We start from the raw sequence: 17,001 nt of genomic DNA, 5'->3' as shown, positions 1-17,001 counted from the left end.
ACCAGCCTCTGCGGGTGGGATGGGTTGCCGCGGAAGCCTCATCTGGGGAGAAAGCTCTCAGAAATGACAGCACCTCACCGTTCAGACGCTCGGCCCTGCACACCACTGGAGGGCACGGCAGCTCTGTGCTTGAGGAAGCGGTGTCCTTCCTTCTTCTGTGGTTCACTGAGGACAGCATGGACACATGTTCGCAGACTGCAGACCACCCGACAACTTGGTGTTCACTGAAAGTTTCAGGATGACCACCTACACCAGGACACGCACATAGACACAGATGAGTCTGCACATGCATGTGTGCCGGAATCCAGAGCTAAAGGACACTTAGAAACTGCATCATCCAAGCTCCTTACTCCCTGAGCACACCAGCCTTACAGATATGGAGACTGAGACCTGGAGACTGTGACGTCCAAGCTCCTCACTCCCTGAGCACACCTACCGTACAGATATGGAGACTGAGGCCTGGAGACACAGACATCCAAGCTCCTCACTCCCTGAGCGCAGCCGCCGTACAGATATCGGGACTGAGGCCCAGAGACACTGACAGGCCTTTTCCCACAGTCAGGCAGTTTGTGTCCAGAACATAACAGTCATACAAATAAAAAGTATATTGCAATGAAACAGAGCAACGAGTAGGAGGCAGAGATTAAGAACGAAGATCGGAGGAAGCCGGAGTGGGTGCTGTGTAATCACTGGGCGAGGAAGATGGAGGGACACACACCTGCCACGTCGGGTCGTCAGGCAAATGCCCTCACTGGAAAAAGCAGTGTTAGCAGAAACTCATTTGATTTCCTCCACAGCCACTTACCCTACCTGAAAACCTTAAATGTAATAAAATCTCTGTGTGGCCAGTTAAGTATTTGCTTGACTTTTCCTCAAAGGCTGTGTGAAACCACAAGGAGGCCGCCTGTGGCATTCACAGTTGCTACTTGCACAAAATCCTTCCGCCCAGAATCATTTTCTGTTCAACAGAATGTGCCAGGAATTAAATGATTGTAATTGTCTCCTGAATTATTATGAAACTGATAACACATGTCACCACTCGGATCATCATGCTGTTCCCACCTTCCCAGTGGCCCCCACAGGACAGCAGGTGGGCAGGAGGGAGGTGAGGCCAGTCCCCACTCAGTCTGTGCAGCCCATACTTTGTGTTCAGCCATCCCCCTGCAGCACCCTGACTCTATTTGCTCCTGTCTTGGGCATTGGAACAGGTGATGGGTGTGTGGACTTTAGGACACCTTAACAATTCAGACCTAACTCAATAGTCACCTTATCGACCTTCCTGCAACCCTGTCCAGAACTTTACTTTCAATCACCTTTTTCTCATTTTGAAAGCAACTAAATGTGCCAGTTTGAACATGCTTACAATTTTAAAATGTGTTGTTATAGAAATTGCTCTGGGAAAAAAAAAAAACACGTTTAAGAAGGAGGTGGGATTTTCCTTTTTATGCATTACTATTTGCAGAGAAGAGACGGGGTCTCTGTAAATAGCTGTCACCCCCAACAAATGCATATTTCAAAAAATCAAAACTCCTTATTTCTGCTAAGCATTTTTCTACTGAAACATTCTAATTGGGGCTTTCAGTGGCAGTAACATAATTTTACCTGTATTGTGTGTGTTGTGGCGAATTTCAAAACGAGGTCCAGTTTTAATTATGAATCACTAAATCAGATGCACAAAAAGCTTTTCTCCCTGCCTCCCCCCAGCCCCCGGCTAGCGTCACCGTGTTGTTCTGTGAGAATAACTTACATCTGTTCCTTTATGCTCGCCCCTCTTTTATGGTGAACATAATTATAAGGTGCATTTGGTGCCTTCTTTTGTGCTGACAGCCGTCATCTCTGGGGCTGGTGACGGCTGCACAGGGACTCACTGGCTCGCTGTTAAAGAAAACGTGCCCCACGTCAGCTTCCCAAAAGCAGCAGCGCTCAAGGTGACACTGGGGCCACCACTGATGTCCTCATGCATTGGCTTAAAATTACATAGGGTTAAAACTTGCTCGTTTTTCACTGTGTTAAGAAATTTATTGTTTTTGGTTTTTGGGGGTTTTTTTGTGATGTAAAAAATAATTTTTTATTTTTTTGTTTTTTGTTTATTATACTTTAAGTTCTAGTCACTCATAGGTGGGAATTGAACAATGAGAAATGTATTCTTAATAATTACCTTGAAATCTGGAGCATCGTAAATCTCGAATCAAACCCTGATAGCAAAAGAGTACATTTTAGTCCTAGACATAATAGAAGGAAGGACTGTGCTTTGGCTGCACAAGCAGCTGCCTCCCCAAGGTGAGGTTTCCCCAGCGCAGCATCCAGCTCTCTGGGAGTCAGTCTCTGCAGATGCTTCTGGGAGGTGTGGGGAGGAGCTGGTAAGTCCTGGGGATGATAGGGATGACCTGGTATCTTCATGTCCTTTGCAGGGTGGCCTGGACTTGCCCTCTGGGAGACAGAGCCGCCTCCATCTGACTCCCCTCAGCAATGTGCTCAAATCCTGCTTGCCTCTCGAGGCTTTGTCCTCATGTTCTTTTTTCTTTTTTTCTGTGCTTAATCTTCAAATAAATGTAATAATTATGGTCTTCTAAGCCAACCTTCTCCCATTGGAGCTAGCAGGATGCGTTCGGACAAATTGGGGAGCCGGAGAGCCCACACCTGCGCTCTTTGTTTCTGGTCCCTGCCTGGTGGGGAAACAGAACAGAAAGCCACTCCCAGCAAGGCCCTTCTGCCGCGGCTCTGCCCGTGCCCCCTTCCATCCTGGCTCTGCCACAGACCCAGGCCCAGGCCAGCCGGCTCTGCCCGTGCCCTCTTCCACCCTGGCTCTGCCACAGACCCAGGCCCAGGCCAACCGGCTCTGCCCGTGCCTCCTTCTGCCCCGGCTCTGCCATAGACCCAGGCCCAGGCCAACTGGCTCTGCCTGTGCCCCCTTCCACTCCAGCTCTGCCCGTGCCCCCTTCTGCCCCGGCTCTGCTGCAGACCCAGGCCCAGGCCAACCGGCTCTGCCCGTGCCCCCTTCCACTCCGGCTCTGCCCGTGCCCCCTTTCACCCTGGCTCTGCTGCAGACCCAGGCCCAGGCCAACCGGCTCTGCCCGTGCCCCCTTCTGCCCCGGCTCTGCCACAGACCCAGGCCCAGGCTGACCAACTCTGCCCGTGCCCCCTTCCACTCCGGCTCTGCCCATGCCCCCTTCTGCCCAGGCTGTGCCACAGACCCAGGCCCAGGCGATGAGCTCTGCCCATGCCCCCTTCTGCCCTGGCCCTGCCACAGACCCAGGCCCAGGCCCAGACCCACCAGCTCTGCCCGTGTCCCCTTCCACTCTGGCTCTGTCCGTGCCCCCTTCTGCCCCAGCTCTGTTGCAGACCCAGGCCCAGGCCCAGGCCGACCAACTCTGCCCGTGCCCCCTTCCACTCTGGCTCTGCCCATGCCCCCTTCTGCCCCAGCTCTGCCGCAGACCCAGGCCCAGGCCAACTGGCTCTGCCCATGCCACCTTTCCAGGATACACAAAAACAAGCCCCCACACACAACAAGTTAACTCCAGCAGGGAAGCAGGAGGTAGCGCTGGTTCGTTCTCCCAGGACGCTGGCAAGTTTGTCCTTGGGGCCTGGAGGAACCACGTTCACACTCTCCATTGAGAGCCTGGAGCTCAGCCTCAGCCCAGCCAGCCCTGTGTCTCTAGCAAGAGGCTTGTTCTCCTGAACACAGGGCAGCCTGGGTGGGCTCCGTGGCCAGGAAGCTCTGGGGTCACTTGCAGGCTGGAAAGCTCATCCATGTCATGGGGCCGTACCTGCTGAGTGGGCTAATGACAGCTGTCTGCACTCCTTGGGCTACTGGTCTTCATTTCTGTTGATGCCGCTCTTAGAACCTCAACCTCAGGTATAAGGAAAGCATTTCAGACGCGGTGGCTCAGCTCGGGACAGCTGGGCCTTCAGACGCAGTGGCTCAGCTCGGGACAGCTGGGCCTTCAGACGCGGTGGCTCAGCTCGGGACAGCTGGTCCTTCAGACGCGGTGGCTCAGCTCGGGACGGCTGGGTCCCCATCTGTGCCAGGTGCTCGTTTGAACCAGCAAAGGGCAAGTTGTGTGTTGCTCAGCTCAGGAGACACCACCCTTCCCTCCTCCTGAACCCGGGTTCTGCTTCTGGGCTTCCTAATCGCCGGGCTTCCTAACCTCTGGGTTTCCTAACCGCCTGGCTTCCTAACCTCCTGGCTAACCGCTGTCGTGTGGTCTTGTCTCCGCAGATGGATCACGACCCGAGGAACCCCGCGTACATCGCCACCCAGGGACCGCTGCCCGCCACCGTGGCCGACTTTTGGCAGGTGAATTTTTAAAATTAAAATCTCTCTGAAAGGAAGCTCTCAATAACTGGGTCACAAATCGTGTCTTGAATGTGATTAAGCCAATCAAACTTCTTACAGACACTCATCAAATGTTACTTATATCAGAATTTCAGTCCGTTCGTATTTTTTATTATCAATCTTTTGTTTTCCAAAACTTGAGCATGAAAAAATTCCCTTTGAGAGAAGTAATGTTTTCAAGATCATTACTTTTAAGCCACTTTACATTTGCATTTTATAAAACAGCGAGGATAAAGTTAGTAAGTGTTTACATCGTTCCATGTTATTGAAAAATGTGCCTGTTTTCCATGGTGTTGTTATGATGACGGTCACAGCAGGGCCCCCATGCAGTTTATCCTCCTCTCCTGGAGTCCCGTAGGGCATCTAAAGGCCAGGCGGTACTCCTCGACTCGGCGCAAGCCCAGGTCACACAGACGGAGGCACAGACACGAGGGTTGATGTGAACGTCAAACGTCAGCAAATAGAGCAACACGCAGAGGGCAGGGGGTCTTCCTTCTCCAGCTGCCCCCGGGTCCCCCCTCACCAGCCACATGACAAAGCTGAATAGGAATGGGTTCTGGAACCTGGAACGTGGCCGTGAGTTACCACAGGAGCACAGGTGCTGGCTGCATGTCAGGCACACCAGCCATCCCCGAGCCTGGCAGAGAGGAGCTCCTAAGGAGATTCGAGCTGGGGACAAAGGTGGGAAGCAACGCAGAATCCCACGTGGCAGAATCCAGGCAGGGAGGTGCCTGTCACAGCAGTGATGCCGGGACCAGACTGCAGCCTCCTGGCGATCCACAGCCTGGGCCTCCTGGCGATCCACAGCCTGGGCCTCCTGGCGATCCACAGCCTGGGCCTCCTGGCAATCCACGGGCATCTGTGCAACACTGGGGTGAGACGTTTCCTGATGTCGCCGTGCACTGGAGTCAGTAAATTCATTTCTGCTCCAGGCTGTTCCTATTCCCTGTACTTCCCTCTCCCGGCTTTCCCGTCAGCCTCGCATGACTCCGATTACAGGAAGGACGGCCTCCTCTCTCCACCCTTGAGAACCGTCTCTGAGGGCTTTCCAGAAAAGTCAGGAACAGACCAGGGTTTCTGAGGGTTTCCGAGCACCCTTGCATGGTGAGCATTTGAATCCTCAGGTGCCATCGTCCCATTTTATGGGCAAGGCACGTGGGTATTGGAGAGATGGCATCACTTACCCAGGACAGCTCGGATGACACCAGGATCTAACACACATCGGTAAGACCTCCTGCTCTTCGTGTCTGCCTGTGTCTTCATGCTGTTGAAAATAAATAAATAAACAAAACTAAACTGTGTCTCTGTGTGACATTGTTGAAGCTTGTAATCCCGGCGTGGCATGGCGAACCTGTGACACTTGGATGGTTTTGAGGGCTCTTGGTCCCAGCACCCTGGGGCACTTGAGTTCCCTCCTTGTCACTGCTGGGGAGTCGCCAAACCCGGTGAGAACATGCCTGTCCCAGGGAAGATGGCACCCTGGGGCCCATCATCTTGGGAGTTTCGTGGTAGGAAGGTCTTCTTTGCATGGCACACACCTGCCTTCCTGAAACATGGACCCATCTGTCCCAGCTCTGCCCTTAGAATGGAGCCCCAGGGCCCGTCCAGGGATGTCCCCTGCTGCACATGCTCACCCCGGCTTCTCAGGGAAAAAGAGTGTTTGGAATTGGAGGACAGGCAGGGAATACCCACGGAGTCCTAATACCACCCGAGTTTTCATCCACCTCAACCCATTACCCAAAACGTGCTTATTTATGTGTGGCGTGAGGTGCCCCCAAATATGTGTTCTTTCATTTTTATGAGCCCTTGGGCCCCCACAGCCCAACATCAACTTCATCTCCTCACCTGTGCAAGACTTCTCTGTCCAGCAAAGCCACAGGGTCTGGAGGGTGTCCATGCTTAACAACCACGATGATGCCCACATCCACCCTCCATCCTGTGTGAAGGCTCTCGGTGTCCACACTCAACGACCACGATGATGCCCACACTCAATGACCACGATGATGCCCACATCCACCCTCCATCCTGTGTGAAGGCTCTCGGTGTCCACACTCAACGACCACGATGATGCCCACATCCACCCTCCATCCTGTGTGAAGGCTCTCGGCATCCACACTCAATGACCAAAATGAGGCCCACATCCACCCTCCATCCTGTGTGAAGGCTCTCGGCACCCACACTCAACGACCACGATGATGCCCACACTCAATGACCACGATGATGCCCACATTCACCCTCCATCCTGTGTGAAGGCTCTCGGTGTCCACACTCAATGACCACGATGATGCCCACATCCACCCTCCATCCTGTGTGAAGGCTCTTGGTGTCCACACTCAATGACCACGATGATGCCCACATCACCCTCTGTTCAGCAGGTGCCACATCCACCCTCTGTCCTGTGTGAAGGCTCTCGGCATCCACACTCAACAACCACGATGAGGCCCACATCCACCCTCCATCCTGTGTGAAGGCTCTCGGCATCCACACTCAACGACCACGATGATGCCCACACTCAATGACCACGATGATGCCCACATTCACCCTCCATCCTGTGTGAAGGCTCTCGGTGTCCACACTCAACGACCACGATGATGCCCACATCCACCCTCCATCCTGTGTGAAGGCTCTTGGCGTCCACACTAAATGACCATGATGATGCCCACATCCACCCTCTGTTCAGCAGGTGCCACATCCACCCTCTGTCCTGTGTGAAGGCTCTCGGCATCCACACTCAACAACCACGATGAGGCCCACATCCACCCTCCATCCTGTGTGAAGGCTCTCGGCATCCACACTCAACGACCACGATGATGCCCACACTCAATGACCACGATGATGCCCACATTCACCCTCCATCCTGTGTGAAGGCTCTTGGCGTCCACACTCAATGACCACGATGATGCCCACATCCACCCTCTGTTCAGCAGGTGCCACATCCACCCTCTGTCCTGTGCGAAGGCTCTTGGCATCCACACTTGACCACGATGATGCCCACATCCACCCTCTGTTCAGCAGGTGCCACATCCACCCTCCGTCCTGTGTGAAGGCTCTCAGCGTCCACACTCAGCAACCATGATGATGCCCACATCCACCCTCCATCCTGTGTGAAGGCTCTCGGCGTCCACACTCAATGACCATGATGATGCCCACATCCACCCTCCATCCTGTGTGAAGGCTCTCAGCGTCCACACTCAGCAACCATGATGATGCCCACATCCACCCTCCATCCTGTGTGAAGGCTCTCAGCGTCCACACTCAGCAACCATGATGATGCCCACATCCACCCTCCATCCTGTGTGAAGGCTCTCGGCGTCCACACTCAATGACCATGATGATGCCCACATCCACCCTCCATCCTGTGCGAAGGCTCTTGGCATCCACACTTGACGACCACGATGATGCCCACATCCACCCTCTGTTCAGCAGGTGCCACATCCACCCTCCGTCCTGTGTGAAGGCTCTCGGCATCCACACTCAATGACCATGATGATGCCCACATTCCACCCTCCGTTCAGCAGGTGCCGGGTCCTGTGTGAAGCTCTCACGTGCTGACCTGTAGTCTTTGTGGTCCGTGAGACTCAGAGGCTCGTAGCGTGTCCAGATTCACATGGCTAGTGAATATAAGGCGTGAACCATATTTCTTACTGTTTATTATGGATAGTTGCAATTGTTGGAGGCAATTCATTTGATCAGTGTTTACATCTTATGAACTGTTTCAGAGTGATTATCAAAGAGCATACATTCTTGAAATTGAAATAATACATCTCTAAATGAAATAAGTAGAGACAAATTTTAAAGCAAGGTGAAATGCAAGATAATTTTGAGACACATCTCGGTCAGCAGGTATCAGGTGGTTCCAGGAAACCCCCGCGTCCCTCAATCTGGTCACAGCTTTTCTAAGACAAGAGCTCATAGCCAGTAGTCCCAGCCCTCCCGGGATGTTCTGAAGCGCGCCAGCCCAGCAGAGCCTCCGAGAAATCCTGAACTAAAGAAACTTGCTTCATTTTGCTTCCTGCAGACTTCCCTGACCACGACATCATTGCTTCCACATCCCCCCTCATCCTGGGGATCCCTCTGTGCAGAACACAGGAGCTGCCCGCCATCGATGCCCTAAATCCACACAGAGCAGGATGGAGGAGAGTTGCTTCCTAGCACAGTCACATTTGCTTGAGGGCCTCTAAACCGTGTATTTTAGAATGTCAGCATCTCTCAGGCGTTGCTCTCCATTGAATAATTACCAGTGAGCCCCAAGATTGACATTCTTAAAAATTCAAAGTTAGGGTTCTCTTTGCCCTGTCTGGCTTAGCAGAATGCAGGCAGAGGAAGCAACACCTGTCTTTAAAACTGCCCACGGAAGGCAGAACTTTTCCAAACCTACAGTAACGTGTACTTTTAAGGACAAAGCTGGATTTGAAACGTGAAGTTGATGGTGACGAAGCCAACAGGCTGAGTTGGAGTCAGCATCGTCTCCTCCTGCATCCCCTGTCTGGACCATTCCCAGATGCTGACCAAGGATCGGGACACAGACCAAAGGTTATGGATCGTCCCAAAGCACCTTCCTTTTATCTCTGGCTGTTGATGCTCATCTGAAGCTCCTCCTTGGGGTGGGTCCAAGGTGTTTCTTCTCTGTCAGTAATCAGCGAATTCCAGGAAGAAAGCACGAGCGTGAGAAAGGCCGTGATGGGAAAGACGGCTGTGTCTGCCCCAGGCCCGTGCACTCCTTGGGGGGTTAGAAGTGTCCCCCTCATCTTCGCCTCCCTGTCACACAGCCTTTCCCCACTGTGGATCTATGTCGGGGTCCAAATTTCCCTCCTCTTCTAAGGATGTCATTGGACTGAGAGCTCGTCCTAGCCTGTGTGACCTTAACTCGACCACATCTGCAAAGACCCTATTTCCAAATAAGACCACATTCACGGTTGCAGGTGGACATGGATTTGGGGGTACATGATTCTACCCAGTACAGTGGCTAAGAAGAAAAAATACCTTTTCCAAACAGCTAATTGGCACCCACATGACACGGTGATGGGTCAAGAGTCTGTTTGGAGGTCACTGGGAGGCTGGGAGGCAGAGGAGCCAGGAGGGCCCCAAGGTCCTCAACAAGAAATGCTGTACAGGGGCCCATGGGTCCAGAAAGGAGAAGCCTGAAGAGGGGTTCAGGGGAAGTCCCTTCAGTGAGCATGGGGCATCAAGGTCACTCCACACACAGCAGCCTCTCCCCCCGCACGGCACCGTGAGGCCCCGTCAACTCCCCTTCCCGTGGGGCCCACAGCACCTCTGTCCATGCTGCGGCTGTGAGCAAAGCTCAGAACGTGCACGAAAATCCACAGAGGGTCACTACTTACTGCACACACGGCGCTTTCCTGCAGTGAATCAGCTCTATATGGACACTGGATGCATTTCAAGAATTTGATTTCCAAAATTTGACTTACATCAAGAAATTCCTAAAACTAAATTAATTACCTAAAGGAAGATGTACCCCAAATTAATTCCTTGTCTGTGAGTGCCCTTCAAATCATTCAGCTTAATCCCTGGTCCTTACTCCATCTCAGAGGGGTCTGTGGAAGTCTGAGCGACAGTTCAGAAATCAGTGTTACTAGTAAGTAGTAAACTGGCCTAAAAATAAAACATACCTCAAGGAAAGAATACCCATTTGGGGTTGAGGGTGTCATTTTGTCATATGAACACTTTTTTTTTAAGTGTGGAACAATTTTAAAGGAAGAATGGAAAGGAAACTTAAGTATGGGACAATCTTGTGCTACATCATTTGAAGTCATCTCAAGATCTTAGAAACATTTCCACTGTCCTCTATGCTGGTCATTCTGGGATCATATCTGGAATATGATGTTCATTCTGGGATCACAAATTCAAAAAGGGTGCTGACATCCAAAACACAAAAGAAAAAGAAGCCAGAGAGTTTGGTGGAAACAGCCAGGGTGGCGAGAGTTTTGAACATCACTGCAGGAGGCAGGAAAAGCCATCCTCGGCATCAAACTCCCTCTTCCATGCACGCTGCCGCTGTCCGCCCAGATGTCACACAGGAACTTGGCCTCAGCTGGCGTCTGGACTTCGTGGTGCATAAAACTTTCTTTTTAAAATCCTAAGACTCTAGATCTCAAGGAGAGTTAATAATATTCTAATAAATTTTAAATTAGGAACACGAGTTTGGCTTTGTGAGGTTTTACTATTTTGTTCAATGCTTCTAAATGAGGAGTCTTAACACCTTGTACCCATCTGTTGACACCCCCAGGTGTTCAGCTCTGGTTGTTGTAAACACTCTGCTTGGGGAGGCTGAATGTCAGGAAGGAAGGTGAGAGAAGGCAGGGGTCCGTGGTCTACTCCTGGATCCCTGCGGCTCTGGGTACCTGTCAGATAGCCTTTCTCTAGAAAGTGTATTTTAATCTGCAAAGATGCCTCCCACCTGCCAAATGGGGCCACCTTGAGTGAAAGACACACACCCATTGGAGGGGATATCTGAGTCCAGCTGGCATAAGGAAAGGGGGCTGGGGGAAGAAAGGAAGTCCCATTTATTGAGCTCTTTGATGCCAGACCCTGGGCAGGCACTTTCCATATGGGATCTCATTTGGCTGAGCCACTGGCCCTGTGATGAAGCCATCATGAGCCTCCCATCATTCCACCTCATGGGGTCCCTGGAGGCGTCAGATTCCTAGAGGCAGACAGTAGAGGGCAGTGGCCAGGGCTCAGGGAGGGGACACTGGGGAGGGGCTTGATGGGGACAGGGTTTCCGTTTGGGAAGATGAGAATGCCCTGAAGAGTGTGGTGATGGTGACGGTTGCAGAGTGGGGAGAAGGCCCTTACTGCCCTGCACTGTGCACTTACAAATGGTAAATTATATGTTAAATATGTTTTACAACGATTAAAATAGAGATATATAGAGCCAGCCCAATTCTACCCCGGATGAAGCTGTGGCCTAGAGAGCGATAAGGACCCACCCAGGTCCACACGGCTAGTGGGAGGCAGAGCCCATTCTAGACCCAGATGTGTGTAGTGCCAGGATGTCTCTTCACCACGCATGCTCCTTACAGATGAAGAAGGCACAGTGATTCATGAACACATCTCTATAAACAGAAAAGAGAGATCCGGCTGCGGTGACCTCGGCATGTCCAGAGTAGGCGTTGTTTACCAAAATCCACGTGTGCTTAGACTCAAGGCACAGAATATGTGAAAGTCAGACTCCTCAGAGACGGGCAATAAAGTGACACGTTTTCCAGGTGCCAATACTTCCCCATGGGGAAGCAAGGTCTGCACCTTCCCGGGGACATGGCCCCGCAGCACGTCCCTGGCCCAGTGATGTCCTGGTGCACACGGCAGCTGTCACAGAGAAGCCCCTGTAGGCGGGACTGTAGCTGGAGGATAAGGACTGCCGGGGAGGCAGGGGAGGGGGCGCGGGCATCGACAATCCATCGCGGACCACCTCCCTACTGCCTGCCCCTGCTGTGCCACCTTCCACCACACCCTGTGCTACGCGGCTCGTGTCAACCGAAGGGAGTTGGCCACCCGCCATCCCCCTTTCCTATCTTTAGAAAGAGCTGCAGAATTATGTGCTGTTCTTCCAGAGGGAGCTTCTGTGTGTCACCACCAAACACTGGCTGTGCCCAGGAGATACACAACAGCTGTTTCTAAACCAGAAATGTAGGCAGCGTGGTCTGTCACGATCAGGTGCGGAGTGGATGTCTGCAGATGTGACATGGAAAACCAGGGCCCTGGAGCCCAGGCACAGGGACAGCCACCACGGGAACTGACTCCCCATATGGGAGGCTCAGCCAAGAGGATGACTGCAGAGTCTAGCCTTGCCTCTCCTGTCTGACGAACAGGCTGCCTTTCAGGATGGAATCAGACACAAAGCAACTCCCCTGACCCCCAGGGAGAGCACAAAGCGCTCGCTGAAGTCAGCAGGTGTCCCGCTGGCATCGATGCGTGCTGACTCTTATTGCATCAACACTTTACCAAGAAAAAGGTGCACTATCAATTTCTAGTTTCCGCTTTCTAAAAGTATTCTGTGATGAAGCCTCAGCTGGGGGGATACGTTTTCTCATTTCCAAATTGATAGGCTTGATGTAAATACAGCTTTTTATTATTTGGCATCTGTAGATCATAGTTCTTACTATGGTTAAGGAAAAAACCTGAACTTGGAACTGCAGAAGACCCAAAGAATTTAAAGGTGTTTCCTTCCAACTGCCTGCCAGTCACTGGCGACAAGGCCGAGGTGCAGGAGAATGACAGTTCAGAGCTGACTGTCACCATGCAGGGCCACCCACCACCCAGTACCAGTGGCTTGTCTGCCTCTCTGTCCGCCTGTCTGTCTGCCTCTCTGTCCGCCTGTCTGCCTGCCTCCCTGTCTTGTCACTGTCTGCCTGTCTGTCTGCCTGTCTTGTCTGTCTGCCTGCCTGGCTGCCTGACTGTCTTGTCTGTCTTCCTGTCTTGTCTGCCTGTCTTGTCTGCCTGTCTGTCTGTGTTTCTGCCTGTCTGCTGTGTCAGCCACTGCACTGGTCCAGGCAGGGGTGGGTGGGAAGATGGCAGACCTGGATTCCACACCATGCACTGTCTCTGGGCAGCTTCCTTGATCAGCGCAGGATGACCACTTCTGGCATCACCGTCAGTACCACCACCTAGCAAACCTCAGAGCATCCAGAGATGACCCTGGCCTGGCCTCGGTAAAGGGGATGGCCCCACACTCCCTAACTTTTAAAAATGTTTAAATCCTCCAAAGATGGCATCTGCTCAGCCCGAGCTGGTTCACGGCCCCCAGCTACTCACAACTGTTGTAATGTTCCCTCGGCATATGGGAAGCAGGGCCCTGAGTCTCCAGGACAGGCCCAGTGGCCAACAGCAGGGACCCTGAGTCTCCAGGACAAGCCCAGTGTCCAGTAGCAGGGGCCCTGAGTCTCCAGGACAGACCCAGCGTCCAGTAGCAGGGGCCCTGAGTCTCCAGGACAAGCCCAGTGTCCAGTAGCAGGGGCCCTGAGTCTCCAGGACAGGCCCAGCGTCCAGTAGCAGGGGCCCTGAGTCTCCAGGACAAGCCCAGTGTCTAGCAGCTAGGGCCCTGAATGTCCAGGACAGGCCCAGCATCCAGTAGCAGGGGCCCTGAGTCTCCAGAACAGACTCGGTGTCTGGCAGCTTCCTTTCTTGTCAGATGTGTCCAGCCTGGGGCCACAGTGTCTGCTCTGGGTCTGTGGTTACCTTAAGTGGTCTGGCTCTAAGAGCATAAGAATGTCCCCCAGTCCTTGCGGCTCCCTAGTGTGGGTGAAGACTCAGCTTGGCCATCACCCTGTTCCACCCCCGGACAGTGGCTGACGTGAGAGGGAACCGTCTGTAGATCTCACTGACTTTGGAGTGAAGAGGCTCAGGAGGTTAGCAGAGGGAAGTGACTTCGGAGCCTGCTACTTCACAGTTGGGTTGATTTTAAGGCATGTTACTTGATTAAAGGGAAGCACGAGAGTTGTGTTCTTAGTTAATTTCTTAGGAAAAATTTGATTTTTCATGTCCGTGATTGATAAGTACTTTAACCACATGCCCAAGACTTTCCAGGACATTGTTATGTTTCAAAAGTTTGGTCTTGCTGGATTTTTTTCATTCATAAATTCACAAACCTTTAAAGGTGAAAGAAACTGTTTCTCACGTTACCTTATCTAAATTTTGGGTTTGAAACCTGTGACCTTGAAGCTTGTCCGTAGTTCTGCTCGAGACAGTGCAAAGATGGTTGGTTGGTCTCTCGCCGTACACCTGCAGAATTTAAAATGGGACTCCAATAGAAATGACAGGTCCAAGTTTCCTTTCCGACTGATTCTTACGGCTCCCAGCTGAGAACAGCAGGCTCTGCTGCTCCTGTGTGTGATTGCTTCCCAGCCTCCACCCAGCTCCTCCCCTCCCCACTGCTCCTCCACCTGGGACTCCTCCTCCATCTAGGACTTTTCCACCAGCAGTATTTCTGCCCAGGAGGAAGAGCAAACCTCAGAACGAGAAGGACTTGCCACTCCACCGAAGTCAGGTCTGCGTCCTCTGGGAAAGACTCACAGCCTGCTTGTGTGCGAGCAGACCCTGTGTGACTTCATGTGGCCACCCTGCCGCATAGGGGTTCCCACAGTGGGAATGCACTTCCTCTTCCTCTTCCTCTCCCTCTCTTGTTTCACAACTGGATCTGATGCATTTATGTCAGGTCCTGATCTTGAAAAAGAAAGGCCGCCCAGTGCGGCAGCTCCCCGCAAGGAGACCAGGCGCATGTTTAACCGGGAACGTGAGCACAGGCAGAGGCCACAGGGAGTCTCAGTGACGCCTGGGCCAGGTGACTTCCTGTGCGGGTCCAATGCCTGATCACAAAGGCACCCACAGTGGTCACACAAAGGCTGGGTGGAGAGGAAGTCCAGTGTGTGAGTGTGCATTCCCACTGTGGGAACCCCTGCACGGCAGGGTGGCCACACCAAGCCACATGGGGTCTGCTCGCACACAAGCAGGCTGTGAGTCTTTCCCAGAGGACGCAGACCTGACTTCCGTGGAGTGGCAAGTCCTTCTCGTTCTGAGGCTTGCTTTTCCTCCTGGGCAGAAATACTGCTGGTGGAAAAGTCCCAGAGGTTGCTGCGGCTGCTCCTCCGCCCTGGGATAGGGCTGCAAGGTGGCATAGGCGTCAATCTGACGGCGGCACAGGGGGGTTCCTCCTGCCACCCCCTCATCAGCCTTTCCATCGGCACTGCTGACGTGTGTGTGGGCTACGTTGCCTCACCATGTCATCCCTAAATGAATCCCACACTGACATATTTACTAAAAAAAAAAAAAAAAAAAAAAAAAAAAAAAGCCAGATGGACAGCATCACAAAGGTTTTATCACCCTGCACTGGGTTATATTACCGTGTCCAAAGGTGCGCGGCGTGGCCTGGAGGCTGAAGCTTCATTTCTGAGGACTGTCCTCTAGGCAGGGTGAGAGCAGGGTTGAAGGATTTCCCCTGCAAAAGATGTCTCACACACTATCTCTTCCTCTTTAATCTGTTTCAGACCACACAGTTTAACTTCCCGGTGTTGGTGAGCTCCTAAGGAGTGAAATGCAAGTGTTTTCCCATTAACTGACTCCTCATCCTTTTAAATTTAGCTGAGTCTTCTTTATAAGGCTAAACCTCTGTTCAGCCCACAAGAGTACACTCACAACAGAAATGAGCAGAAATGAGCTGTGCAGCAGAATTGCGCGGGCCCTGCACCTGCTCTGGAGGAAATGCGTCTTCATGGCAACCGCTTCAGCAGGATGCAGTTACTATGCTTGGGTTTGTTTGTTTGTTTGTTTGTTTGTTTGTTTTGTTTTGTTTTCTTTTTGAGACAGTCTGGAGTTCAGTGGCATGATCTCAGCTCACTGCAAGCTCCGCCTCCTGAGTTCACGCCATTCTCCTGCCTCAGCCTCCTGAGTAGCTGGGACTACAGGTGCCCACCACCATGCCCAGCTAATTTTTTGTATTTTTAGTAAAGACAGGTTTTCACTGTGTTAGCCAGGATGGTCTCAATCTCCTGACCTTGTGATCCGCCCACCTTCGCCTCCCAAAGTGCTGGGATTACAGGCGTGAGCCACCGTGCTGGCTATGTTTGTTTGTTTTTTTTTTTAAACTGAACACTTGTCTGTACGTTTAAGCAAGTCCTGGAGGACTTCTGCCATGTGAACCTTTGATAACATTTTCTTTCCGTTATTTTTTTTTACATAAATATCCAAACGGCCTCTTAGAAATGTGAATTGTCTTCAATGAAGCATCTGTTAGATGCCATGGAGGGTAGAAAAGGTACTGGTCTAGGATGGAGTCTTTAAAGAGATGATTGTCTGGCAGAGGAAAGACGTAATGGCAAAGACAGGACTAATACAGGCAGGAAGGGACGCATCACAAAAGGTCTAAGTAGAAGGAGGAGAAGCTTTCCTTCTGAAGGGGCCCAGGGATGTTTTGTAGAGAAAATGGCCTAGGGTTTCACTATTTCAGTTTTTTGTTTTGTTTTTCAGAGATGGGATCTCACTATGTTGCCCAGGCTGGTCCTGAACTCCTGGGCTCAAATGATCCTCCTCAGCCTCCCAAGTAGCTGGGACTATAGGTGCACACCACCACATCCAGCTCAAATGTTTCAGTATTTCAGATTGATCATCTTTCCTTAAATCAGATCTTAGTGGAGCTTCAAAAGAGATGTTTTTAAGTGTGCGTGTGTGTGTGTGTGTGTGTGTGTGTTTGAGTCAGAGTCTTGTTCTGTCACCCAGGCTGGCATGCAGTAGCATGATCTCAGCTCACTGCAACCTCTGTACCTCTTATACCTCCCAGGTGCAAGCAGTTCTTCTGCCTCACCCTCCCAAGTAGCTGGGATTACAGGCACCCACAAACACACCCGGCTAATTTTCTATTTTTAGTAAAGACAGGGTTTTGCCATGTTGGCAAGGCTGGTCTCGAATTCCTGACCTCAAGTGATTCGCCTGCCTCGGCCTCCCAAAGTGCTGGGATTAGAGGTGCAAGCCCCCATGCCCAGTTGCTGGGATTAGAGGTGCAAGCCCCCGCACCCAGTTGAGTTATTTTTAATTGTATATGTTTAAGGTGTACAGCCTGATGTTCTGACACACGCAGACATCATGAATGATGACCACAGTCAAGTTAATGAATACGTGTCTCCTCGCGTAGTTACCTTTTCTTTGTGTGTGAT

The 17,001-nt window shown here is 51.9% G+C and overlaps 1 protein-coding gene across 2 annotated transcripts in view; it reads left to right on the top strand.

Annotated features, from left to right (window-relative positions):
- Positions 1-17,001, top strand: part of PTPRN2 (protein tyrosine phosphatase receptor type N2) — a 985,554-nt gene that overhangs the window by 924,596 nt on the left and 43,957 nt on the right. For both annotated transcript variants that reach the window (XM_007983635.3, XM_037991107.2), the window contains one exon: positions 4,220-4,297. In XM_007983635.3, coding sequence (XP_007981826.3) covers positions 4,220-4,297 — 78 coding nt within the window. The remainder of the gene's footprint in view (positions 1-4,219; positions 4,298-17,001) is intronic.

The sequence above is a fragment of the Chlorocebus sabaeus genome, chromosome 21 (genome assembly GCF_047675955.1).
Source record: "Chlorocebus sabaeus isolate Y175 chromosome 21, mChlSab1.0.hap1, whole genome shotgun sequence".
In the NCBI taxonomy this organism is placed as follows: domain Eukaryota; kingdom Metazoa; phylum Chordata; class Mammalia; order Primates; family Cercopithecidae; genus Chlorocebus; species Chlorocebus sabaeus.
Note: the sequence above shows the minus strand (reverse complement) of the source record. Positions and strands in the feature narration are given on the sequence as shown.